The sequence below is a fragment of the Labeo rohita genome, chromosome 14, assembly GCF_022985175.1.
Source record: "Labeo rohita strain BAU-BD-2019 chromosome 14, IGBB_LRoh.1.0, whole genome shotgun sequence".
NCBI classification, from domain to species: domain Eukaryota; kingdom Metazoa; phylum Chordata; class Actinopteri; order Cypriniformes; family Cyprinidae; genus Labeo; species Labeo rohita.
In genome coordinates, this window is record NC_066882.1 from 23503732 (window position 1) to 23529887 (window position 26156).

General features: G+C 34.5%; 1 protein-coding gene across 3 annotated transcripts; it reads left to right on the plus strand.

Moving 5' to 3' along the window:
• Positions 1 to 2025: 2025 nt before the first annotated feature.
• irf2b (interferon regulatory factor 2b) lies at positions 2026 to 25741 on the plus strand. 3 transcript variants are annotated; one of them, XM_051127705.1, is made up of 9 exons: positions 2026 to 2222; positions 4547 to 4639; positions 4807 to 4906; positions 7477 to 7650; positions 8150 to 8187; positions 8302 to 8407; positions 11308 to 11463; positions 17165 to 17208; positions 24657 to 25741. In XM_051127705.1, the coding sequence occupies exons 2-9, from the start codon at positions 4553 to 4555 to the stop codon at positions 24954 to 24956; spliced, it is 1005 nt and encodes a 334-aa protein (XP_050983662.1). In that variant the 5' UTR covers positions 2026 to 2222; positions 4547 to 4552; the 3' UTR covers positions 24957 to 25741. The 3 variants fall into 3 exon arrangements, with proteins under 3 accessions (XP_050983662.1, XP_050983660.1, XP_050983659.1); XM_051127703.1 differs by lacking the exon at positions 2026 to 2222 and adding an exon at positions 2265 to 2480 and having other exon boundaries at positions 17168 to 17208; XM_051127702.1 differs by lacking the exon at positions 2026 to 2222 and adding an exon at positions 2269 to 2480.
• The last annotated feature ends 415 nt before the right edge of the window (positions 25742 to 26156 follow it).

Consider the following 26156-nt stretch of genomic DNA (forward strand, 5'->3'; position numbering starts at 1 on the left):
GATGAGCAGAAGAGACTTCTTAAAAAAACATTTAAAAATCACACACTAATTGTTCAAAAGTTTTTTTTATTAATAATTTCATTAATAATAATTTAATTGCATTAAATTGATTAAATGTAACAGTAAAGACATTTATAATGTGTAAAAACTGCATCATGATTTCCACAAAAAAATAAACAATGACAATATTAACATTCATAATAAGAATGTTTCTTGCACACCAAATCAGCAAGTTATTTAAAAGAAATGAAGTGATATAAAATATGAAATGAATTATTTTTTAAAAGAAATACATTTACAGCATTTTTCAAGAGTCTGAAACTATCTTGATGCAATTCCTCTGCTTGAAAGCAGTGTTATTTTGGTATTATTGAGATACACTATTATATTTTTAATTAATAGTTTGAATGAGTCCTTTTTTGTTTTCCATTTTCACTTAACGTCTGTATATGTCTTCTATCTATCTATCTATCTATCTATCTATCTATCTAAAGGAATGAACATTTTTTAGTTTTAGTAAATTATAATCCTCTTTCATACCAGTCTTAACCACTAGGTGGTGTTCTGTTCTTAGATCCCATCCGAGTGCTTAAAAACAAGGTGTGTTCCTGAGAAATGCAACAGAAAGCAGAACAGCTCCCTGAAACTTTACCTTATTTCTGTTTCAGTCTTGTTTCTCAACCATCCGTCAAGCTGTTTCCTTTTCGTGTTTGTTTAATTCAAAAATAGGCTATATAGGGGTGGAAACATGGGTGATTTAATAAAAGAAGATTGATTTTAGAAATGCTTTAGGGTTGTTTTGCAATTATGGCACTCTTGCAAAGAATATCTAAGTCCAGTGTATTATTTAAATGGTGTTTGTGTTGTTAGAGTCGGTGTGTTGCATCATGCGCTGGGAGTTGCAGGGCTTGGCAGTATAGATAAGATATGAGACTCTCTCTCTCTCTCTCTCTGTGTGTGTGTGTGTGTGTGTGGAAAGACACAATGAAGATAGGATTGCATAGCTATAATGCTTTTAGCAACTTGTACTGCTACTCATCTCTACAGCTCAAGATCTTTCTGGAAATGTTATTCCGACTACAGCCACGGACAGGACTATTATGTGCACGTCTGTAGTGCATACAATAAAAAACATACAAAACATTAATGCAATGTTACGGCAAATGCATACAGCAATACACAACATCTGCATATAAGCGTATGTGAAATATCACAGTTGAAGTCTCAGAAACATGAAACTTTTAGCAGTTTTCTATCCAAACACAACCAGAACTAAAGTGCGGTATCATATTTGCATGTTGCAGCTTAAGTTTCTTTTCTGTCTGCTTCGCCTTTAAGAAGCAATAACGAAACAACGAGGAAGTGAAAATGAAATCGACTTTCGCATTTCAGACTGCAGCCAATGAGCAGACCAGCGCAAAAACTACTATGGCAAAGGCGTAGCTCATGAATATTTAGTAGGTCAAGAGACGTTGCTCGGGTTGAACTCTAGCGTCCGGTAAATGTGGATTTTTAAGTGTTTTATTGTATATAAATAAGCAATACACACAATCAAACCTGTGAGAGGGAAAATGATCAAATACGGCTATATAAAATGCAAATAATAAAATATACAATAAAATATCAATATGTTTTTTTGTAATTTAACGAACAATATCATATAGTCATATTTTTCTGGTGTGATAATACAGATGGATTTGTGTTATTTGCATACGTTTTTATTTGGGAAAAGAAAACATTCTTAATACTATTAAAAAATAGAAATAGTTTGTTGACTGCCACCCATATCTCTGGTTGTCAGCCAATCAGAGTGCGAGCGTCTCGATACGTAATTAATATTCATGAGCTAAGCCTTCCCCTCGACGGCGTTCTTTCATTGACAACCTCCCACTTTTATGAATATGTTCACGCCCCCTTACGAAGCTGTCTGTATGCCAGCCAATCAGCTCGCGAACGCCTCGCTACGTCGGTAATAATAATGAGCCAAACCTTGGCCGTAGTAGGATTTGTAAACACGAAGTAAGCGCACAACACACACTCACACACGCGCACACTGGGGATTTCCACCCAAGCGCTTGTTTCCTTCACTTGTTTTGCTTTCGATCTGAAGAGCGAAATCAAACCCATTTGACTTTTCGTTTTGTTATCGAGAACTACAAATTGTCAAGACTCTTCGGGCACTCTTTGCTTTTAATTCCCGGAGTGTTTTCCACGCGTCGCAGGTAATAAATCGCATTTCCGCATGTATTTATGGGGCTCATATGTATATAAGTGGATGTTTACGCTGTAGGCCACGTAGAGTTGCTGGGGTGATTGTTAAATCGAAAGTCATGGGGTGTTTGGATCCAATGGGAATCAAGGAATGTTTATTTTCACTTTTGAGTTGACTTGACAACACTATCACACTTATTTAGGGAGGTTGAAGTCATCTCATTTAGTGTGCTGTAAGAATGATTGGGACACCGCAATGCAACTCCACCGTGAGTACCGAGCAGAACTCATGAATAACGTGGTTTTAATGTCAAATTATGTTGCTGAGAAGTTTGCACAGACGTGTGGATGATATTTTTGCTGTTATTGACTTACATGGACATGTACTGGGTGTAACATGGGCACTGTAATGGAAAGTGTCTGTCATAAACTAGTGCACCAATATCTGAATCCAAATTATGCGTGATAAGCTGATTAACTATAGCTTGCTATTCTTTTAATATGAATCTGTTAATGAAACGCACTGAAAATTAAAATTATCATTATATATCTTTTGTCAGTTTCAAATCATAATGTTTGATTAAATTTAGGCATTACAGTTTTATAATGTACAGTATGAAATACTGTCTTACTGAGATATAGTTGATATAAATAGTTTAGATGAGAAGTTTCTATATAGTGCTCATTTATTTCTGTAATCTAATAATATTCATTTATGTTTGGCAAAAACAGTTTATCGTTTAAAAATAGACAGAAACTAAGTCCACACTTAAATATCTTTTATAATATTATATATTCAGTCCAATATATGAACTAAAAAACACTAACATCAGTTATATGAGACTAATATATCATGCATTCTTGCTTATTACACTACCAGTCAAAAGTTTTTGAACTGTAATATTTGTAATGTGTTTTTTTTAAAGAAGTCTCCTCTGCTCACCAAGCCTGCATTTATGTGATCCAAAATACAGCAAAATCAGTAATATTGTGAAATATTTTTACTTTTTAAAATAACTGCTTTCTATTCGAGTATATTTTAAAATGTAATTTATTCCTGTGATCAAAACTGGATTTTCAGCATCATTACTAGTGTCACATGATCCTTCAGAGATCATTCTAATATGCTGATTTGCTGTTCAAGAATTTTTTTTTAGCAATATTTAAAACGTGAGATCCAAAGATCAGCATTTATGTGAAATAAAAAGCTTTTGTTACATTGTACAATATACCATTCAAAATAAATTAATACTTTTATTTAGCAAGGATGCTTTAAATGGTCAAAAGTGATGATAAAGACATTTATAATGTTACAGAGAATTTCTATATCATGTAAATGCTGTTCTTCTGAATTTTCTATTCATCAGAGAAACCTGGAAAACAGTCTACTCGGCTGTTTTCAACATAAACATGAAATTTCAACATGAAATCACAATAAATTACATTTTAAAATATATTTAAATAGAAAACAGTTTTTTTTAAATAGTAAAAATATTTTAAAATATTACTGTTTTTGCTGCACTTCTGCACTAATAAATTGCAGGCTTGGTGAACAGAAGAAACTTCTTTAAAAAACATTAAAAACCTTACAGTTCAAAAACTTTTGACTGGTAGTGTACGTTATGGTTTTGTTTGGTTTTAGGTATTTATTTCAAAATACAGCTGTTTTTACTTATTTTTTGGGGTTCATAATTGTTGGGTTCAAATAACTGTCTGTGGTTATGTTAGTATGTAGTATGCAGTGCAATGCCTGTGCTGTTGGTCTGTTGTGACTGCCTTTGTTCGCTCTCATTTCCTAATGGACCATAAAAGCTCAAAGGTCTAAGTGACAAACGGATGATTTTAAACCGTGAGTTTTCATTCTGATTAACTATAAACCTTTTTATGAGCTTGAATTGGTTAATAGGTAACTTGTAATTTGTGCTTTGAGAAACGAAAATGGATTAAGAAACAAAGTACTTCTCATGTCTGTCATCTTGCATGATTGATGTTACAGGTCTGACCACATGTGCTCTTTCTTAGATAAACTCTCTCTCTCACACACAAACACTCCAACATCCTCTATTTGTGTTGTCCTGACTCACGGTCCTGACTCTTGCTTTCAAGAAAGCCCAAATACGAATCATATCTCACAATCGTTTAGTTTGCAGCGACTTTCAGTAAATCGTGATTCAGATGCTCTTCGCTGGAGGGTTTTTTTTTTAGAAATAGGGTTAAAGTTTGTCATCGTGCTTCCTGGATAGTCATGGAGGAATGTACAACCTGTTGAAGGAGGAAAAGTTGCTGTCAAACTTTGACACATTCCAGATCTCTTTGTCTCTCTCTTTTTCTCTAGACCAGCATGCCGGTGGAGAGAATGCGTATGAGACCATGGTTGGAAGAGCAGATAAACTCTTGTAAAATACCGGGACTCAAATGGGTCAACAAGGTACTGTGACTGTGGTTGTTTAAACTTGTCTTTTTGCAGCTTGCCATGAGGCAAGATGTTATTATTTGTGAAGCCTTCTGCAATGTAAATGTGGCTGTGTGTACAAACGCAGTGCATTTTGGGTGTGTCTTGGCTTGTGACAAGTTTTGCATGTTCTTTGCCTGCAGGAGAAGAGAATATTCCAGATTCCATGGATGCATGCTGCGCGACACGGCTGGGACGTGGAGAAAGATGCTCCGCTCTTCCGAAACTGGGCCATTCATACAGGTGCAGTGAGCATGCAAGCTGTCATACCTGTACTTAAATGCGTACTGTACAAACAGAACGTTCTTGAAATGTCGGAATGTGTGACTATTCAAACTAGATCTACATCGGACTAGATCTGGTTACTTATTGATTGCTAGGGTGTCCTGGGTGGTTGCTATGATTTCTAGATGGATTTTACGTTGTTCTTGGTGGTTGCTAGGGTTTTGCTTTTTGGTTGCTTGTGTATTCTGAGTTAGGGTGGTTACTTGGTTGCTAGGGTGTTCTGGGTGGTCGCTAGGGTATCTAGATGGATTTTAGGGTGTTCTTGGTGGTCACTAGGCCTTTGCTTGTTGGTTGCTTTGGTATTCGGGGTAAGGTGGTTGCTTGGGTGGTTACTAGTTTGGTTGCTAGGTTGTTCTGGGTGGTTGCTAGGGTTTATAGATGGATTTTATAGTGTTCCGGTTGGTCACTAGGGCTTTGCTTGTTGTTTGCAAGGGTATTCTGGATTGCCTGGTTATTTGTTGGTTGCTAAGGGGTCCTGGGTGGTTACTAGGATGTTCTGCTTGGTTGCTAGGGTTTTGCTTGTTGATGTTTAGGGTATAATTGGTTGTGGGGTTTTAGGGTTTTACTAGTTGGTTACTAGGGTGTTCTTGGTGTTTTGCGTGTTAGTTGCTTGGGTATTCTGGGTTGGGTGGTTGCTTGTTGGTTGCTAGGGTGTCCTAGGTAGTCGCTAGGGTGTCCTAGGTAGTCACTAGGGTGTTCTGGGTAGTTGCTGGTGGTTTTGCTTTTTGATTTTAGAGTATTCTTGGTTAGGTGGTTGCTATGGTTTTGTTTGTTGGTTTCTAGAGTATTGTGAGTAGGTTGGTTGCTAGGGTGTTCTGGTTGGTTGCTAGGGTTTTGCTTGTTAGTTTAGGGTTAGTTGGTTTCTAGGGTATTCTGGGTTGGTTGCTAGGGTGTCCTGGATAGTTGCTAGGGTGTTCTTGGTAGTTGCTAGGGTTTTACTTGTTGGTTACTAGGGTATTCTGGGTTGAGTGGTTGCTTGTTGGTTGCTAGGGTGTTCTAGGTAGTCACTAGGGTGTTCTGGGTGGTTGCTGGTGGTTTTGCTTGTTTTTAGAGTATACTTAGTTAGGTGGTTGCTAGGGTTTTATTAGTTGGTTGTTAGGGTGTTCTGGGTGGTTGTTATGGTTTTGTTTGTTGGCATCTAGGGTATTCTGGGTTGGGGGGCTGCTTGGGTGATTAACTTTTGGTTTCTAGGGTGTCCTGGGTGATCGCTAGGGTGTTCTGGGTGGTTTCTAGGTTGTCCTGGATAGTTGCTAGGGTGTTCTTGGTAGTTGCTGGGGTTTTACTTGTTGGTTGCTAGGGTTTATAGATGGATTTTATAGTATTTTTGTTGGTCGCTAGGACTTTGCTTGTTGATTGTTAGGGTATTCTGGATTGGCTGGTTACTTGTTGGTTGCTAAGGGGTCCTGGGTGGTTACTAGGATGTTCTGCTTGGTTGCTAGGGTTTTGCTTGTTGGTGTTTAGGGTATGGTTGGTTGTGGGGTTGTTAGGGTTTTACTAGTTGGTTACTAGGGTGTTCTTGGTGTTTGCTATGGTTTTGCTTGTTAGTTGCTTGGGTATTCTGGGTTGGGTGGTTGCTAGGTTTTTACTAGCTGGTTACTAGAGTGTTCAGGTGGTTGCTATGGTTTTGTTTGTTGGTTTCTAGAGTATTTTAAGTAGGTTGGTTGCTAGGGTGTTCTGGTTGGTTGCTGGGGTTTTGCTTGTTAGTTTAGGGTAAGGGTTAGTTGGTTACTAGGGTATTCTGGGTTGGTAGGCTGCTTGGGTGGTTACCTTTTGGTTTCTAGGGTGTTCTGAGTGGTTCTAGGGTGTCCTGGATAGTTGCTAGGGTGTTCTTGGTGGTTGCTAGGGTTTTACTTGTTGGTTACTAGGGTATTCTGGGTTGGGTGGTTGCTTGTTGGTTGCTAGGGTGTTCTAGGTAGTCACTAGGGTGTTCTGGGTGGTTGCTGGTGGTTTTGCTTCTTGTTTTTAGAGTATTCTTGGTTAGGTGGTTGCTAGGGTTTTATTAGTTGGCTTCTAGAGTGTTCAGGTGGTTGTTATGGTTTTGTTTGTTGGCATCTAGGGTATTCTGGGTTGGGGGCTGCTTGGATGGTTACCTTTTGGTTTCTACGGTGTCCTGGGTGGTTCTGGGTTGTCCTGGATAGTTGCTAGGGTGTTCTTGGTAGTTGCTAGGGTTTTACTTGTTGGTTACTAGGGTTTCCTGGGTAGTTGCTGGGGTGTTCTGGGTGGTTGCTAGGGTTTTGCTTGTTGTGTGATTACTAAGGTGTTCTGGGTGGATGGTAAAGTGGTAGTTGGTTGTTAGGGCCCCCTGGGTGGTAGCTGGGATTTCGTTAGTTGGTTGCTAGAGTATTCTGGGTGATTGTTTCTGGTATAAGTCAAAAAAGTCTCCATGATATTTCTGTTCTTATCTATAGTTTGAGTTTCATCAAATGTTTACAACTAATTATGTCAATGCAAATATAAAGAGCTGACATAATAGTGAAATGTCATACTGCATTATAAGTGTGTCCGGTTTTCGACTGTCATTCTTTTAGGAAAATATCAACCAGGTGACAAACCGGACCCCAAAACATGGAAGGCGAACTTCCGCTGTGCGATGAACTCGTTGCCTGACATAGAGGAGGTGAAAGACAAAAGTATCAAAAAGGGAACAAACGCCTTCAGGGTGTACAAGATGCTGTCGGCGTCTGAGAGACTTTCAAAGAGAGGTCAGTTGATCACACATCAGTACTGACACTCACTGCAGCCTTTCATTCTGACACACCTGGACATAATGACAGGCAGTTTAAAGACATTTCTGTCATGTTTGTTTAATCACACCCAAGAATGCTGTGATCCCACTTACTCTGCTTGAATCTCACAAAAGCTGACAAGAAAATATGTTTGCCATATTTCACCTACAAAAATATTAGAAAGAAATAAGAAATAATTTAATTATTTATTATATTATTTCAGATTTTTATTATTTATTATAATACAACTAGTATATAATATTATATTGCTAGTATATAAAAGTATAATATAACATTGTAATGACCCTAAAAATTAAAGATAAAATACATTTTTCTATTTCTTGTTTTGTTTTGGGGGTGAAATAGGACATTTTAGTCTTCTTCACAAGTTTTGTGACATCTGCTGTTTTGATACTTTCTGAAGTGTTTTTTATTTGCATGCACTGATCTAGATTTGTGTGTCTGTTTCTTAAAGGAAAAAAGAGATCAACTGAAAAAGAAGAAAAGATAAAGGTATGGGCTTTCACTCTTGTGTATATTTTGTTGCTGTTGAAAATGCTGTAATCAAAAAACATCATCAGATTAATTGACACAGATGTGAATTTAATATGTTTGTGTTAACTGCAGGCGACGCGGCCGTGCCCTATGCCTTTGAGTTGGGAAAACAGTAATGGCTCTTCAACTTGTAAAACCCCAGTCACAATCAAGCAGGAGGCAGATTACTCTGGTACAGGTACGTAGAGAACTTCCTGCTCCGCCCTGTACACCTGTGCTCAGGCCATGTGAGCATATTCAGGTGTAACCTGTTCTCTACAGTTTAGGAAGAAAGGAGGTACGACCTGAAACACTATCTGCTCTGTGGAGTAGTTCTTATCTGTACAGTCTCTCTGTCGCACGTTTTGTTTCTCTGCTCACCCAAACAGATAATTATGAGACATCTATTAGCAGAACAGTCCAGGTATAATTTAGCTACGTTCTTAGACTAAAGATGTTTCACAGATCTGTTTACTCAACTTTTACGCAACAGCTATTCAAGGGAGTATTCAAATGTGAGCCTTTTTTTAAATAGAAAATTAAAATAACACTGAAACCCAAACACGTTTGAATGAATTGAATAGTGTACTTATTATTATTATTTTATTTTATTATAATAGTCATAAAAAAACAAAATATTTGAAATTTTTTTCTACAAAAATAGAAATAATTACAAATAATAATAATAATTATTATTATTATTATAAATACACTGATGTGATAGGTATTATTAGCTATTGTACATGCTAGGTTTCATGTATTTTTTTTATTTTTTTTATTTGTAAAAAAAATTATGAATTTTATTAATATAGTATTTTTTCAAATAAATATATTACTCTTTAAAATTCTGTCCAACTAGAGCACAAGTCATGCTTTTTTTAAAGAGAAACTTAAAACAGCACTAAAACATAACACTTTTAAATAGCTTGTTGTGTATTTATTATAATAATAATAATAATTTATGCATGTAACACATATAATCAATACATATATTTTTTCACGTTGTTATTATTATTGTAAATATTTGTTATAAATATATAATTATTTTAAATTATTGTTATTAATAATAATAATAATAATATATGTATGTAGCACATACGATCAATGTTTTATTCAAATATATATATTATTGTTATTACATATATTTTAAATATTCGTTATAAATATATTATCTGTTTAAATTCCCTCCAAACACTTTTGAATGGCTTGCTGCGTTTATTATTTTTAATTATTACTATCATTAATAATAATGATATTTGTATGTAGCACATATAATCAACAAATGTTTTATTGAAATGTATAGTTTATTTGCAAAAGCAGATAAGTTTTAATTTTCAAAAATCATGTTTTTTATTATGCTATCCTGTGTTTTATTGTTAGTTAGCTGTATTTTTTGTTATTTTTACTTAATCATAATTAATCATAACCCAACTTCAGTTTGATTTAGATAAATTGGAATGCACAATAAAAAAACATGATTTTTGAAAATTGTTAAAAACAATTAAAAATTTTTATTAATAATAATAAAATATTATTAATAATAATATTTTATGTATATAACACATAAAATAAATATTTTATTCAAATATGCATTTTATTACAATATTATTACAATATTTACAATATTACAATATTTATTATAATATTTTAAATATTTGTTATAAATATATTACCAGTTAAAATTCAAGTAATGCTTTTTAAGGAAAAACTTATAATAGCCCTTAAAAACAAAACTGTTTTGTATCTCAAATATGAGTTCTTTTTTTTTTGTTTTTTTCAGTTATTACACATTAAGGTAGTTGTTAAAATATGTCATCTCTCAAGTTTATTTTAGGATCCTCTTAAAAAAGCATGACTTGTGGTTTCAGCAAATTTGAAAGGGTCCTTGAAACACAACAGCATTTTGTTCTGTTCCTCAGCCACTTTTTGCAAATACTCAGAATGCTTCAGGCTTCTCTCACAACAGCCTGAGTTTATTTTGATGTGCCTCTCCTACTTTCACAGCTGCTTGACTTTCACATTTCTCTACCCTCACAAATCTCCAGAATCAGAAAATTTATAGACTTATGATACTGAATTTGACCTACGGAGTAAGTTTTATTCCTCCTGCCAGCAACTGTGTTCATAGCACCTACACATGCAATTCCAATGTTTCACAATTGGTTTGTGTTAGTAAAGAGCCTTTTGATTATTTACCCACTATTGAAATAGCTTGAATGGCTGGCGTTAAATGAACAGGTAGTGACATAATGAAGGGAAGGTTTTATAAAAGGTTATGTCATTGGAGATTGTCAAATCGTGGGTCATATTTCACCCCACTATCAAAAAAAAATAAATAAATAATAAAAATGTACAAAATTAAATAAATTAAAGGACATTATATTTGCTTAAATAAAAGAAAAAGAAAACATACATATTATGGCCATTATCTTCATGCTACTATTCCCCACCAAATTCCTATACTATAATAATAAATAATTGTATTTTTATTATTTAAATTCAGTACAACATGCTACTACAACATACAAATCTATATAAAATTTATGCAAAGCATATATATATATATATTTTTTTTTTTTTTTGAGATGAAAGACAACTCCAGCATGTTCTTGACAGATTCAGATTCATCGTTTACATTTGGGATGGGATATGATCACACTACACCTATCATTATCTCATGGACCTGTTTATCCAGATCTCCTTGTCACTGTGTTTGTTTATTCACGTCCACTGTTCTCTTTTTTCCCCCTTCAATCTCACTAACGCACTCGATCGGGGTAAAAGTTGAGCATAGCGTGTGTTTGTTTTGTTAGTCATGTGCGGTTCGTGATACACATGGATTTGGCAAAGCAAAATCTACTGCAACGTAATTGATTTACAAAAAGCCTTTCAGCTGGTTAATTTGTTTTTAACTTTGTTTCCACTGCTTCATTTCATGACGGAGTCATGGGAAATAGAGTTCAGCTATGTCGACCGGAGGCATTGCGTCCAGAGTGAAAAATGACACAGATCTGGCTCACGCCTCCCTTAAGAAACACGTTCACTTCCCACTTCACTGTTCTCCATATTCACTCTCTCTTCCCTGTTCTCCTTCCTCAGAGGCTGGTGGGCGGAGCCCTGGAGACGACCACCTGATCATCAACGATCTGCCTGATGTGTGTCAGACCATCGAGGTGGTGACGGAAAACGAGGAGCAGGCCGTGAGCTCCAGCGACCTGTACCCCTTACAGATCTCCCCCGTCTCCTCATATGGAGGTTGGCTGGACAAATATACTCTCAATATTTATTTGAGATTTTTATTGGTTTTTGAATTTTGATGGTTTTGCACAGTGATACCAGTTGCACCCGATTGAGGTTTTGGACTATCGTCTCCATTGCAGTTAAACGCTCACTTGACATCGCTGTGCTATGTGGTCACGAAAACGTATTACAAATGCTTAAAAATGATTTTAAGCTGTTGAAATGCTATCAGAAGCTCATTTCACTATATGTGCGCGCTGTCTAAGAGACTTTCCACTTTATAGGCTTTGAACAGGTAAATACTCTTTGCAAGCATCTTCGTAAACACAGTAATTTAGGTCTTAAGTGAAAGCAAACAGCTGAGAAAGAAAACACGTGTAACAGTATATTGGATCCAGGTAGCTCTTAAAGTGACAGCAGTCTGATATTCCTGCTGTCTGTCATTTATGTTAATCAAACAACAAAAGAGAGAAAATCTCTCATTGTGGGAGACTAAATCACTTTTGTAATTAAGACAAAATATATATATTTAACTTAATATTTAACACTATGAAAAATACAATTGATTATTTTATACAGCGTATGTAGCATTTATTATTTATTTGTTCTACTTTTTTTGTCCTATTGCTTGTAATTAGTTTCTTATAATTTTTTTAATTGCTGTTTACTTGTCTTCAGTAAGCTTTTTTTTTTTTTTTTTTTTTTTTTTTTTTTTTATTTATTTAGGCTAGTATTAGTTTTTTTGTGGTATTGACACTGAAAAAATTGTAAAAATTTGATATCATAAAAACCTTAAGACCCTACAAATACACACATATACTAGTTTCTTATAGTTTTTTAATCGCTAACTGTTTAATTGTCTTCAGTTAGCTTGTTTTTGTTTTGTTTTTTTATTTAGGCTAGTATTAATTTTTTGACACTGATAGCAAAATGATACACATTTCTATGGTATCAAAAATTTGGATATCAAAAAGACCTTATTTAAAGCAAAAATAACTATACTGTAATATATTGATATATATGTTAGTTTCTTATACTTTTTTTAAAATTGCTGACTGTTTACTTCAGGTAGCTTGAGTTTTTTTTTTTTTTTTTTTAGGCTAGTATTATGTTTTTGTGATATAAATTTAAAAAAAAAAATTCTATCAAAAAATTAATATCATAAAGACCTTGTTTACAGCAAAAATAACTATACTGTGATTTATGTCGTTACTGTGAAATAAAACAACTCGTATTGTAATTAGTGTTGTCAAACGATTAATCGTGATTAATCATATCCGTTGTTTACATACTGTATGTGTGTGTACTGTGTATATTTATTATGTATATAAATACACGCACATACAGTTTTTTTTTTTTCCTATTGCTTGTAATTAGTTTCTTTTCTCTTAGAAATAAGTTTATACCCCTTACCCCTTTTCTTGACTTTCATTTTGATGATTTTTTAGGAAAACAAAACTTGGGCCCAGTTCACAAGCAGAGCTTAGCTTAATCCAGGATTAGGCCTTAGTTAAATTTGGAATTTAAGCAGCTTTTATAAAAATGAGAAAAGAAAACATTACAGGTGTGCATCTTGACATATTTTAAGATATGTCAGAGCAAGATATTTTCATTTGAGACGGCTCAAACATGCATTTTAGTCTGAGACTGGCCTTAAGCCTTGTCTGTGAAACCGAGGGTTAATAAGTAATTTTGTTTCTCAAAGTATCTTGATTTAAAAATGTTTAGATGTTTGTACTGGAAAATGACAAATATACAGAGTACAAAAATCATTTTTTGCAGTGTATCTGTTGTCCTTGTTTGAGAAGAAAGTGTTCATTTTAAATCAGATGAAAAGCGTTTAATTTTTGGCTTCAGACATGCTTTGAGGCATTGAGATCCGTGTAGGTCGTGCATGTCTGTTGTGTTGTTCTGTGTGCATTAAAGTTGAGCCTCAAGGACATGCTGTCTGCGTCACGTCGGCTGTACTTCTGTACTGCAACTCAGCTCTGGCCAGATGGAGTTAATATGTAACGGTGAGGTGCGAACACAGTTCACTCTCTCACCTGCATTTGCTCATCCTCATAAAGTTAAAGTGTGCCTTCCATATGTTAGAAAGGCCTGGCACAGTTATCTACTTATAATGCTATAATGGACGTTTTGCACTGAGTTATTCAACTTTGATAGCAAGATTTGACATTTTACGAGAGGTATTTCACCATGCAAAACTGCAGCTGCTTTAAGTGGTATTCTAAGTCGTTGTTAACACATTGCTTTGTGGTTACTGATTGGCTGCTAGGTAGTTATTTCAGAGATTGTGTTATTATTGGGAGATACAAGGGTCTGTATTACTTCCCATTGGAGAAAGCAGAATGGTCTATTTGGATCACATGTGTCTTGATAACCAATCATATTACAGCCTTAACGTCACTGAATTTCAGTTGTAACAGTAAGTGGAGTGTTTACTGATACTATAGAAATTCATGAGAAGTGCTGTAAATCAAATCCTACCTGTTGCAAAAAGTCTGTGACTTTTTATAAAACAGCTTTTTTTTCCCGTGTAAACTGTAAAAATAGTTAAATCCAAAACCACTGTTTTGTGTAAAACATGTTAAAGATTAGCCAACAGGGTGTTGATTCATTAAATCATAAGCTGTTTCCTCAAAAAAGCTGTTTATTCATTTAAAAAAGGCCTCTGGTCTCCTTTCCTGCGTACGAAGTGGAAGCGTAAGCATTAGCCGTTATGATTTTTTGGCTAAATGTTGCAAACTTGCCTTCCAGTTGCTTTGGTTACACACTGCTCTGAAAATATATCATCAAATTATATTGCCAATACAACTCTTACTACTTTTTGATGCTAGCGCCTTCTGGGTTTTTGCCGGGATCAATTGTTTTTTAGTATAATTTCTAGATTTAGTAATATTTTGAATGGAAGTTTTTCTTTTTAATTTAGGTTTTAGTCTTTTGTTCTTTTGTTTTTTTTTTTTTTTTTTTTTTTTTTAATTTGCATGTAATTTCTGCAGAGCCCTGACGCGTGACGTACTGGAATAATATTGTTCCCAACAATTTATTAATCTGTCTCATCGTTTTGGGAAATTGTGGCAACGTTATTAAATTAGCTCCTTTGTTTTAGTTAAGTTGTACTAATTTATTTTTAAAATGAAAATAAATTAGTAGAATGTATCCACAATTTGATAAAACGAAGAAATGAATTAGTACAATGAACTACTACTTATTAAAACCAGGAAACAAATTTGTACATGGCCATGATTTACTAAAACAAGGAAACGAATTTGTACAACGTGGCCAAGATTTAGCAAAACAAGGGAACGAGTTAGTGCAAGATGGCCATGATTTACTAAAACAAGGGAATAAATTTGTAGAACATGGCCATGATTTAAGAAAATGAGGCAACGAATTTGCACAATGTGGCCACAATTAACTAAAATGAGGGAACAAATTTCTACAACGTGGTCACGATTTACTAAAAAAAGGGAACAAATTTGTACAACATTGCCACGATTTACCAAAACAAGAGAACGAGTTAGTGCAAGGTGGCCATGATTTACTAAAACAAGGGAATGAATTTGTACAACGTGGCCACGATTTACTAAAACGAGGGAACAAATTTGTACGTGGCCAAAAATGAGGGAATGAATTTGTACAACATAGCAATAATTTGCTAAAACGAGGCAACAAAATAGTACAATTTGGCCACAATTTATTAAAATGAGGCAAAGAATTTGTACAACGTGGCCACGATTTGCTAATTCAAGAGAACAAGTTAGTGCAATGTGGCCATGATTTGTTAAAATGAAGCAAAGAATTAGTACAACATGGCCATGATTTACTAAAATGAGGGAACAAATTAGTATGTGCCCATAATTTACTAAAACAATGGAACAAATTAGTACAACATGCCACGATTTACTAATATCCACATATGACATGCAGACAAACTATATTTATTGTACTGTTTTGTGCATTTCTGTATAGTTTTAATTTATTTTTATTTAATTTATTTTATTTTCATTTATTTATTTAATCTTTGTATTTTATTTTATTTGAACTTCATTTCCATTGCCAAAAGCAGTTTTAATAGGTAGTTTTAGTTAACAATAACAACACAGGCCAGGATGTTATGTGGTTTGTAAGAAAAAATGCTGAGGATGTTGAAGATCTCAAAGAAGAAGTAAGTGTATTGCAGCGTAGAATTGACAAACTACATGGTTTGGTTCTTCGGAGTCAGAAAGAGCCCTGAACATCCTAAACTCACCCCTAATGTAAATGAAGTTGCTCCTGTTGTAACTGCTATGGTCTGTATGTTAACGACGTTCAAACAACCCATTGTCTGAGATCTCAGTGTCCTCCATTTGTTCTCATTCTGTAATTGATGGCCCTTTGTCACCAAGTGGTGCAGACACAACATAACTGTTGACTTTGTTCTTCTCTATGATAATTAAGCCATTTTGGAAAACGAGCTTGTTCTGATACAGTCTTGGAGTAGAATCTGGCTTGAGAAAGTCTGGAATTTTTTAGTTTGTTGTAATGTTCTTTAGTTTTAAGTGTGCTGCTATGCAGTTACTTTCTGTAATATTGTACTTATTGTAAATCTATGAGAATTTTTCATGCATTTTATTGGCTTCTAAGCAAAAATCTTAAGTCTAATTGCATGAATCATTAATTGGTGGTTGCAGCAAGTCGCATGCTAAAGTGAAAACTCTAGGTTGGAAGTTTATTTAAATCGCTAACTGTAAAAACAAGTAATAGAGTGAATTCAGTCAACTGGGACATTTTTTTACCAAGTCATCTCAGTGGCAAAAAGTGTTATATCTTAGCAAGCACTACTAATTAATTGTTGCAGACTATGGCAGAGACCCCTCTGAAACACTACTTCTGATAAGAAGCCATCCGGCTCGTTGCTAAAAGCGCGAACCCTGCTAGATCCAAGATTACAGCTAGAGCGTTTCCGTCTATAAGTGTTGCTGTTTTATTCAGTTCCCTATGGGAGCTAGTTACGAGCAAGGAATGCAAATGACTTCCCAGAGTAGAAGAAAAATACTCAATTATATCCTTTATCTGCTGTGTTGTCTGCATTTTAATGTAGCTACTTGATTGTCTACTCATTGACTACAAGTGGAGTACTGAGATAACCTTTTGGCATTGTTGGAATTGTGGGGCTTGGCTTATGAAAACTTGTTTTAGTGGCGTGAAATTTACCGTACAGTACCACTTGTCAGTGCGTTTGTACACAGACGGGAATGTTGACTCATGTCCTGTTGTTCCGTGTTTTCCAATCAACTATCCTTTTTTTCTCAGAAGTCCCTGGGGCTGAAAGCGTGTGGTTTTACAGCATGAAATGTCTTGCTCAAGTATTGAGTTATTCATAGTAAACACAAACACAACGCCACAATGCCAAAGCAAACTATGTGTTTTTAAACTGGTATTTATGATGTAGCTCTCAGTGCATCTGAAATTATTTCCTCATCTAAAATTTTAGAAATGACTGGCCCTGAGGATATCTTTCAGTCATTAATTACTGTAATCAGTTAAAACTTCTACACCTGTAAGGGTTAAATATACAAGACGTACAGACAAGCCATCGGTTGAACTTTTTTTTTTTTTTTTTAATCCGGTGAACCTTTGCATTGTTTCATCCACCCATACATAATAACTTGTCTGTCAGGAAATCCCTGATGAATCAGTCTGACCACTTTGCTTTTTCTCCATCTTCCAGCAGAGAGCGATACAGACAGCGCCAGTGAGGAAGACTCCAAAGAGGTATGTACAAAACCCATCCAAACTATTTCCCTTTACAAAACTGGACAGGTTTAAACACGTTATATTGTTATTGTGTTTGCATATGAAATTATTGCATACTAGAGTTCCTGATTGATAGTGGCCAAAAGGAATAACCAGAAAGAAGAGTGCTTTTGGTGTGTCTAAACAATACCCAGAATCCTATTGTGTGCATCTATCGCAACGGTTTTAGGGGTGTGAGGAGCTGGATTGTGCTTCTCATGTAGACACAAAGGGCAAAATATGCTCTTTGGCACTATTCAAAAACAATTTTTCTTTCATTTCACAATTTTAGGATATTTCAAGAATTAAATGAAAATTCATGGCCATTCAAGATGAGTCTCTTTCATCATCAGAACAGGTTTGGAGAAATTGAGCATTACATTACTTGCTCACCAATGGATTCTCTGCAGTGAATGGCTGCCGTCCAAACAGTTGAACGAGGAAACGAATTAGTGCAATGTGGCCATGATTTACTAAAACGAGGGAATGAATTAGTGCAACGTGGCCATGCTAAATTCACGATTAGTGCAACGTGGCCATGATTAGAACGAGGGAACGAAATAGGGCAACGTGGCCATGATTTACTAAAACGCAATGTGGCCATGAGGATTCACTAGAACGAGGGAACGAAATAGTGCAACGTGGCCATGATTTACTAAAACGAGGATTCACTAGAACGAGGGAATGAAATAGGGCAACGTGGCCATGATTTACTAAAACCAGGGAATGAATTAGTGCAATGTGGCCATGATTTACTAAAACGAGGATTCACCAGAACGAGGGAACGAAATAGTGCAACGTGGCCATGATTTACTAAAACGAGGATTCACTAGAACGAGGGAACGAAACAGGGCAACGTGGCCATGATTTACTAAAACTAGGGAATGAATTAGTGCAACGTGGCCATGATTTACTAGAACGAGGCAACAAATTAGTGCAACGTGGCCATGATTTACTAAAACGAGGGAACGATTTACTAAAACCAGGGAATGTATTAGGGCAACGTGGCCATGATTTACTAAAACGAGGGAACGAATTAGGGCAACGTGGCCATGATTTACTAAAAACGAGGGAACGAATTAGTGCAACGTGGCCACGATTCCCTAAAACGAGGAAACAGATTAGTGCAACGTGGCCATGATTCGCTAGAAGGAGGGAATGAATTAGTGCAACTTTGCCATGATTCACTGGAACGTTTGATAGTGCAATATGGCCATGAGTTACATTAAGGCAACATATATATATTCCATTAGTTTTTTGTATCTAATATTCAGTCTTTGTACTTCATTTTGTTAAAAAGTTGCGCGTTTGTAAGAAACAAATCCATATCGAGACGTTTTTAACCTCAAACCGTTGCTTTTATCAAAGTCCTCTATCTATAATATTGCTTTCTCCTGTGAAAAGGTAGTCTGAAACATGCACAGATCAAGCATTTTTGATAGCGGTCCAAAAGAGTTTAAAATAAATATGTCAGTGGATTTTGATGTGAGAGGACAAAAGGACATGGACTTTTTTTACTGGAGGAAGCATTATTATTAATTATGCACTCGAATTATGGAAGCGATGGGTTAAAGGCGTTTAAAAACACCTTAATAATGGATTTGTTTCTTACAAACACAGCTTTTCACTTCACAAGTTGTTAATTGGACTTGAGTTGTTTGGATTACTTGTGTATTATTATGATGGTTTTATCAGCTGTTTGGACTATCATTCTGACGGCACCCATTCGCTGCAGAGGATCCATTGGTGAGCAAGTGATGTAATGGTGAATTCTCCAAATCTGTTCTGTTGAAAAACTCATCTATATCTCGGCCGGCCTGAGGGCGTGTGTGTTGCATTCTCAGCCACAAGAGGCACTATCACCATAAACTGCTTGCACCTGTGCTGACTTTCAGGTCAAATGCAACAGTTTGAGGAGAATCTTGTTGGGCGAGTTACTGTTTATATGTTTATGCCAGCTGCCTGAATAGCAACATTCAATTTAGTGGCTCAGAGATTTAAAGGAAGCTGTCTTGTACTTGTTTGTTTGTTACAGACATAAAACAAATATGCAGGTTAATATACACCACATGCTCACAGTGCCAAAAATGTGCGTTTACATGCATGCACACAGTACGTTTTTGGCCTGATATGGGTGAAGAGACCTGAACCAGAGCCTGTTAAGGGCTTTTTGGATTTTGCAGAGCAAGTTTTCACAAGCTGTCTTCTCACTCTGCCACTCTGAGAGCCAAATTTCTACAACGCTGACAGTGCTTGTGCAAATGTTTTCACAGGCCATCACAGTAGAGAGATTACAGACTCAAATTTGCCAGATAATCTAACTATCCAAAGTACTTGCTCACTGTGGCTTTTTGCATGATCAGTCCGGCCTGTGATTGTCTCTAGTGATGTCACAGCTGTTTTTGAGTAAACTAGTCGTGGGGCCCATTTCCTGAGTTTAAAGATTTGCATGTTAGTCTTGTATAAGCATGCCAGATTCATATAAATCAACTGTAGCTTATTACACAAACTAATACAAACAGAATACAAACATTTTTACTTTACAACCTTCTGAAATGCACTGTTTAGGACTGGATAGAAAGAAAATATTGCCAAAAAAATAATAATTGTAAAGGTGCATTTTAAGCATAACTCATTTGAACATGTTTGGCTACTTGTTAGACAAATAATGGTGTAAATAGAGGGTTTGCACTTACGTCACGGTTTGGTCCGTTACCCGGATACGGGGCCAAATTGGAGAAAAAAGCAGCATGGATTGCACAGTTATTGTACTACTGAATATGTTTTGCTAATTTATGGTGTCTAAACCATGGAAAAAAACATGTGGAAGCTGCTAAATCATATAGAAAAGGACTAAGTAAGCAGGAAAGGGCACAATATTTTGACAAACTGAAGTTAATAGGTGGTAAAGATACGCACAAGCAGTATTAATTAAGATATTAGCTTAATACTTCACCTATCTGACCTGAAATGATAAGAACAAACATGAATGTTGTCAAGATTCTTGCTCTGGAAATCCTGGTTCAGTTTGGTCAACCACAAACGCCTTTAGTTCCTCAGACTTTTTTTTTTTTCTCCTTGATTTGTAGTTGTTTGGCAGTCTGTAGTACTCCAAATGGTTTTCCTGGTCTGACCAATTAATACAGCCCAAAACATGACAATAATTGACCATTTTCAGCAGCAATAATCAGTGAAATTTGTTAGTACGGTTCATATTGTTTACATTCAGTGCCGTCAATATTGCCGATTGATGATGCGCCGTGAAAACACTACGTTATCAAATAGGGCTGTTACAATTCCTTGATTCAATTAGATTGCTCCATTTTAAAAAAATTCTCGATTGCATTTTGCCCATGTTGAGTAACTGGCAAAATACGGGAAGTGCAGGAAGTGGCCACAGACGAGAATCCATGAAACATATTAGTAGACCGCATTATATATTAAACGCATTTAAAAATCCTAATAAAGCATAATGCTATTGTGAATTCACAAAGCTAAAATTCAATTAAACAAATTTATGCGATGAAGGTTTAAAAATATGCGCTTTAATTATATACATGCGTCGTGTAGGTTACGTACGTGCATCGTAGAGCAGCTGTGTTCATAGTAAATGCTGTTCCACATGAACTGTTATCATTTACATGTGTGGAGCGTCTCTACCTTCATCTCTGCATATTGTTGTGAGTTTGAGTTTATTATAACCTTAATCTGGGAATGCAACCTGCACCCAGATTTGTAAGGAAAATAATTTATAAACCTACACAAACACATGAGAATATCTGCAGTCATTTGTAATGGGTAATGTACGTTAGTTTTATTGTGTATAATACATCATGTCTTTTAACAGTTTTGTTCAGTAGAACCATGATTACTTGCTTTTGATACTTTATTTGAGCTAATTATTATTGCCTCATTGCTATATGTATTTCTAAAGGCTATTGTTCACTAAGGTCTAGTTTTATTACTACAAACATTTAATTATAATTATCAGATTACTCAACCGATTACTCGATTACCAAAATAATCATTGGTGACAGGCTTATTATCTTCCTAGAGCACATTTAATTGGACAAAAGTTTGTGTATGATAAGTCATCAGTATTTTGCTACATTTTATTTTTCTGCAAAAGGAAGACTGTACATCTTAAATGGCTTTATCTGTTAAAATTTAAAGCTACAGACGTGAACTAAAAGCTGCAAAACTCGTTTTGATTTTAAAATGCCATGTCTTGTGATTTATTGTTTTTTGCCTGAAAGATTGTGGCTTTTCCTAGTTCCCGTTTACTAACGCACAGTATCTATCCACACATGTAAGTTCCAGCATGCATCTGGGTAAATCTTACTTGGTAGACATTGTCAACCCCCTGTTTTCGGTTCCTGTACCTCAGAACTCTGATGCAAAACAAGACGGGGGAACAAAAAGAGAAAGAACAAGCAGTGACGTGAGGCGTCTCGCCGATTCCGGCAAATGTGCTGCGACTTGTTAGAAAACTATTGAAATAGAAAGACCGAGTCTCTGATTCACCCATAGAATTACTGTAGCCCTGTAGACCGCTGTCAGCTCTGACGGCTGATGAAAATGTCATTTAAGCTTTGAAGGGAGGGAGGGGAATTTTCACCTGCAAAAAAACAAACTTCATGGCAGGATATTAAAACCCTGAAAAGTTTCTTGTGATTTTGCAATTCTAAAGGCTTAACCATAGCATCGAATAAGTTAATACCATGGCCTTTTTTTAGGCACTTACTATCTAAGACTTTAATGCTAGAGAAAAAGTTGCCCTCAGTTTTTTTTGTCTTTTTAGTTTTTGTGATGAATTTGCCCTCACATGGTGTCAGGAAGCCTGCAGATCCTGCAGTCTGATGATAGCCAGTGTGTCGCCATAATTCTGTCAGTAAAAACAATAGAAGCTATAAATAATCTTTAATTTTAAGTGCTGTTAGACAGACTGTTTTATGTGCTAGTTATCAGTTTAAACACAGTATAGATGTATGAAGTAAATGTCTTGCAGGCAGCACTGCAGTTTCTAGAGAGAACAATCAAAGGCATGAAGTTGAGTGTCAGAGAGGAAATGCAACTGATGGTGGTGAGCTGTATGCTGAGTGTGGTGGGGCCCCTGGCGATGTGTGGGCGATAACGCTTACATGCAATTCGGGATTATCATAATTTGAACACAAGGAAGTGTGGGGTTTTATGACATGGCCTCAGGTTGTAATTCATGAAAATATACTGAGAGTTCCTAGGTAGAAAATTGACATACCGTGAGTGTGAACTATCACCTTTGTGCTTTTGATGAAAACACTTAACCTCAGCAAACATTACCAGACTTGTTGATATTTTTTGTAATTTTCTTTTGTTGGTTAAAGATGACATTTGAGTAAATCTTTTTTTTTTTTTGGAAAGTGTTTTATTTTTATTAGTTTTTAACTTTTATTATATATTTTATATATAATATTATATTTGTATATTTTATTTTAGGAGTACACTAAATTTTGATCAAATTAGGATAAAAGTATCTGTAACATCTAAAGTTTTTGAACTGGGGTTTGAAAGAGAATTTAGAGAAAATAATACTAATTTAGAGAAAAGAATATTATAATATGAAAAGTTAGTTTCAAATAAAAGTGAAGTAAAATATAATCATAATACATTAAAATGAATAAATAACATTTCATTGTAATAAAAGTTTAAATAAATAAAAGATTAAAATAAGCAAAATTTCTTAATACATAATTAGTAAATAAAAACATTTGTTTATAATAAAAGTTAGATTAAGACAAGCAAAAATAATTAAAATAAATATATTAATAATAGATAAAAATAAATTATATATTATATTAAAAATAAAAGACATTGATTAAATTTGTTTATCAGTTTAAAATAAAAAAATTAATTAATTAAAAATTAATTCGAAATATTTATTGATTTAAAAATTATTTATTCAATTTAAAATTATTAAAAAGTATTTATTTGAATTAAAAAAAATGTTATTTAAATGAATAAATCAAACATTTGATTATAATAAATAAACGTTTGATTAAAATAACCAAAATGAATTACAGTAAACATATTTATAATAAATTAAAATACATCATTCATCCATATATATATGTGTATATATATATATATATATATAGATAGATAGATAGATAGATAGATAGATAGATAGATATAGATATATAGATATAGATATATAAAATAAAAAATAAGAAATTAGTTTAAAATAAACAAAAATTAATTCAAATATAATCACAACACATTAAAATTACATTTAAATATAATCATAACACATTTAAAATTAATAAAAACATTTAATTATAATAAATAAAAGTTAGATTAAAATAAACAATATAAGAAATTGATTATTAATTCAATTTGATTGAAATAAAATCAGTTTAAAATAAACAAAAATGAATTAAAATCTAATCATAATACATTAAAATGAATAAATACAAAACTATATAATAAACAAAAATAAAAAATACAAAAATAAAATAAAAAGTTAAATTAAAATAAGCAAATTAAAATAAATATATTTACAGTAGATTAAAATAATTATAATAATATATATATATATATATATATATATACACTACTGTTCAAAAGTTTGGGGTCAGTAAGACTTGTAATAGTCTTTAAAGAAGTCTCTTATGCTCATCAAGACTGCATTTATTTGATTAAAAATATAGAAAAAAAACAGTAATATTGCAAAATGTTTTTACAATATAAAATAATGTTTTTTTTATTTTAACATACTTTAAAATAGAATTTATTCCTGTGATGAAAAGCTGAATTTTTATCAGCTGTTACTCCAGTCTTAAGTGTCACATGATTCTTCAGAAATCATTCTAATATGCGGATTTATTATTAGAATGATCAATGTTGGATACCTTTTTTGGAACCAAATATTTTTTGGAACCTGTTTTTTTTTTTTTTTTTTCAGGATTCTTTCATGAATAACAAGTTTAAAAAGTACATTTATTTGTAATTTTTAATATATATATATATAAGTACACAGTATTTTTTTTATAAATTGTAATATTTAGTATTAAATAATATTCAAAATATGATTTTTTATTAAATAAGACATTGCTAAAAAATATATATATTTTTTATTATATATATATATATATATATATATATATATATATATTAGTACTGTACTGTATTGAATGAAATGGAATAGAATAGAAAGTAAATAATCTTCCAAATTATAGTTACATATATTTATAATATACAGTTTTCACACTATAAATTTGGTATTTATAAATGGAAATATATAGCTGCCTTTTTTAAATTGTAGGATAGGGTCCCTTGCATGAGGATTATTATATTTGGGCATCTAAAACACTACAAATTACTATTTAATATTAGTATTTGTCATATCTTTTAATGTCCTAATCACTGATGTGGCTTTGTTTTTCGTGCAGCGTGTTCACGCATCACTATTTGGACAAGAAGAGAAGAAGGTCAAGATGGCCCTGCCTGGTATGTCCACTTTCATTTCTCCCGACAAGCCCAACTTCAAGATAACCACTGTCCGAGACACCGCACCTTCGCCGTTGCACTCCACCTTCACCGGTGGAACAAACTGGAGCCTATTAAACACCCCTTTCCCCCCATCCCCCCACACCCCCGGACCTTCCGGCCAGCCATCGGCCCATGAAAAACGCGCCAGCGTCATCATGAAAACCTCAGACGTGTCCAAATCATCTGTCAAGACTTGCTGATGAAACTGCACGCGACGTCCAGCCGGACGCGTCGAGAACACTATCATCGCCTTCGATAAAGGACCTACGAGCTCACAGGACAGCGATGGACCATCCTACGGGAGGTTTACCCAGTGCTCCCAGACAGGAAGTGTGACGTGAGCTTAAATTCAGGGAGTTTTTGAGCGCAGTGACGTGTATCCGTAAGCTGCCGTAGTGATCCGCAAGCCATTATGAATGTGTACATAGAGGGATCATTGCCTAATTGCCTTTAGTCGCCCGAGCACCTTATGGATGAGCACTGGCTGCCGTAATCAGTGACTTTTGTAGCTCGAAATCAAGGATAGACATTGTACGAGCCTATTTCGGATAAAACATATGCACATAAATGGCATAATCTTAACTTAAGACTTTCATTGTGAGTGAAAAAAATTTTATACGTTAGGGATCTTTATGCAATGGATAGTACATGCCATTTTACATTATGGGCCCTGTGATGTAAAAAATCCTGTGTGAATTTGTGTTTGTGGTTTTTATGACAAAAAGCACTTGTTTTATGATTTTTTTTTTTAAGGAAAGTGTAGAACCTTTTAATGTGTCTCTTTCTACTGTATATGTGAACGTAAAGATGTAAAGTATATGTCCTGCTTGTCTTGTGTCTACAGCTGTGTATTCAAGTCCCAGATAATGTGTGTGCCTATCAGATCTTTATACACAAACAAGGGCTTCTTTAATGATTTCCAAAAGATTCTGGTGTATAAAAATCATGTGATCATAAGAATAAACGACAGACACTGTTTGGGTCAGATCCGAGTTGGTGTGTTATCTCTACTGTCAAAACTAAACAACTACACTGTATTTTCATAATTGAGTGCGTCACGGTGAGTCATTTTCCATGGCTGTTTTAAGCCAAAATCTGCTTTTGTTTAGTTTAGATGCTGGAAAGCGGCTTTTTTTTTTTTCCTGTCTCAAGTTTCAATTCTACCTCTTATTTTCCAGCCTACGGATACATCTACCCGCCTTATTTTTAAGGTAAGAGCGGCGCGGCCATTTGTAACGCACATACGCGAGACTTCCGGTGTCATACGCTTCCTGTTATTTTACCTGTACATCATACGACGCTGTTTGATCCATATTGTTTTAATTCATTATCACATACATGAACACACTGGTTTGTGGCGCAGATCATTTTAAAGTTTACTGCACTTTGTCACTGTCTTT

What these genes read in the sequence shown, in the direction of transcription:
- irf2b (XM_051127702.1), top strand. Translation starts at nt 2,451, where the DNA reads ATGATTGGGACACCGCAATGCAACTCCACC. An exon ending in CACCGCAATGCAACTCCACC is followed by an intron (nt 2,481 to 4,546) that starts GTGAGTACCGAG and finishes CTTTTTCTCTAG; the next exon opens with ACCAGCATGCCGGTGGAGAG. An exon ending in GACTCAAATGGGTCAACAAG is followed by an intron (nt 4,640 to 4,806) that starts GTACTGTGACTG and finishes CTTTGCCTGCAG; the next exon opens with GAGAAGAGAATATTCCAGAT.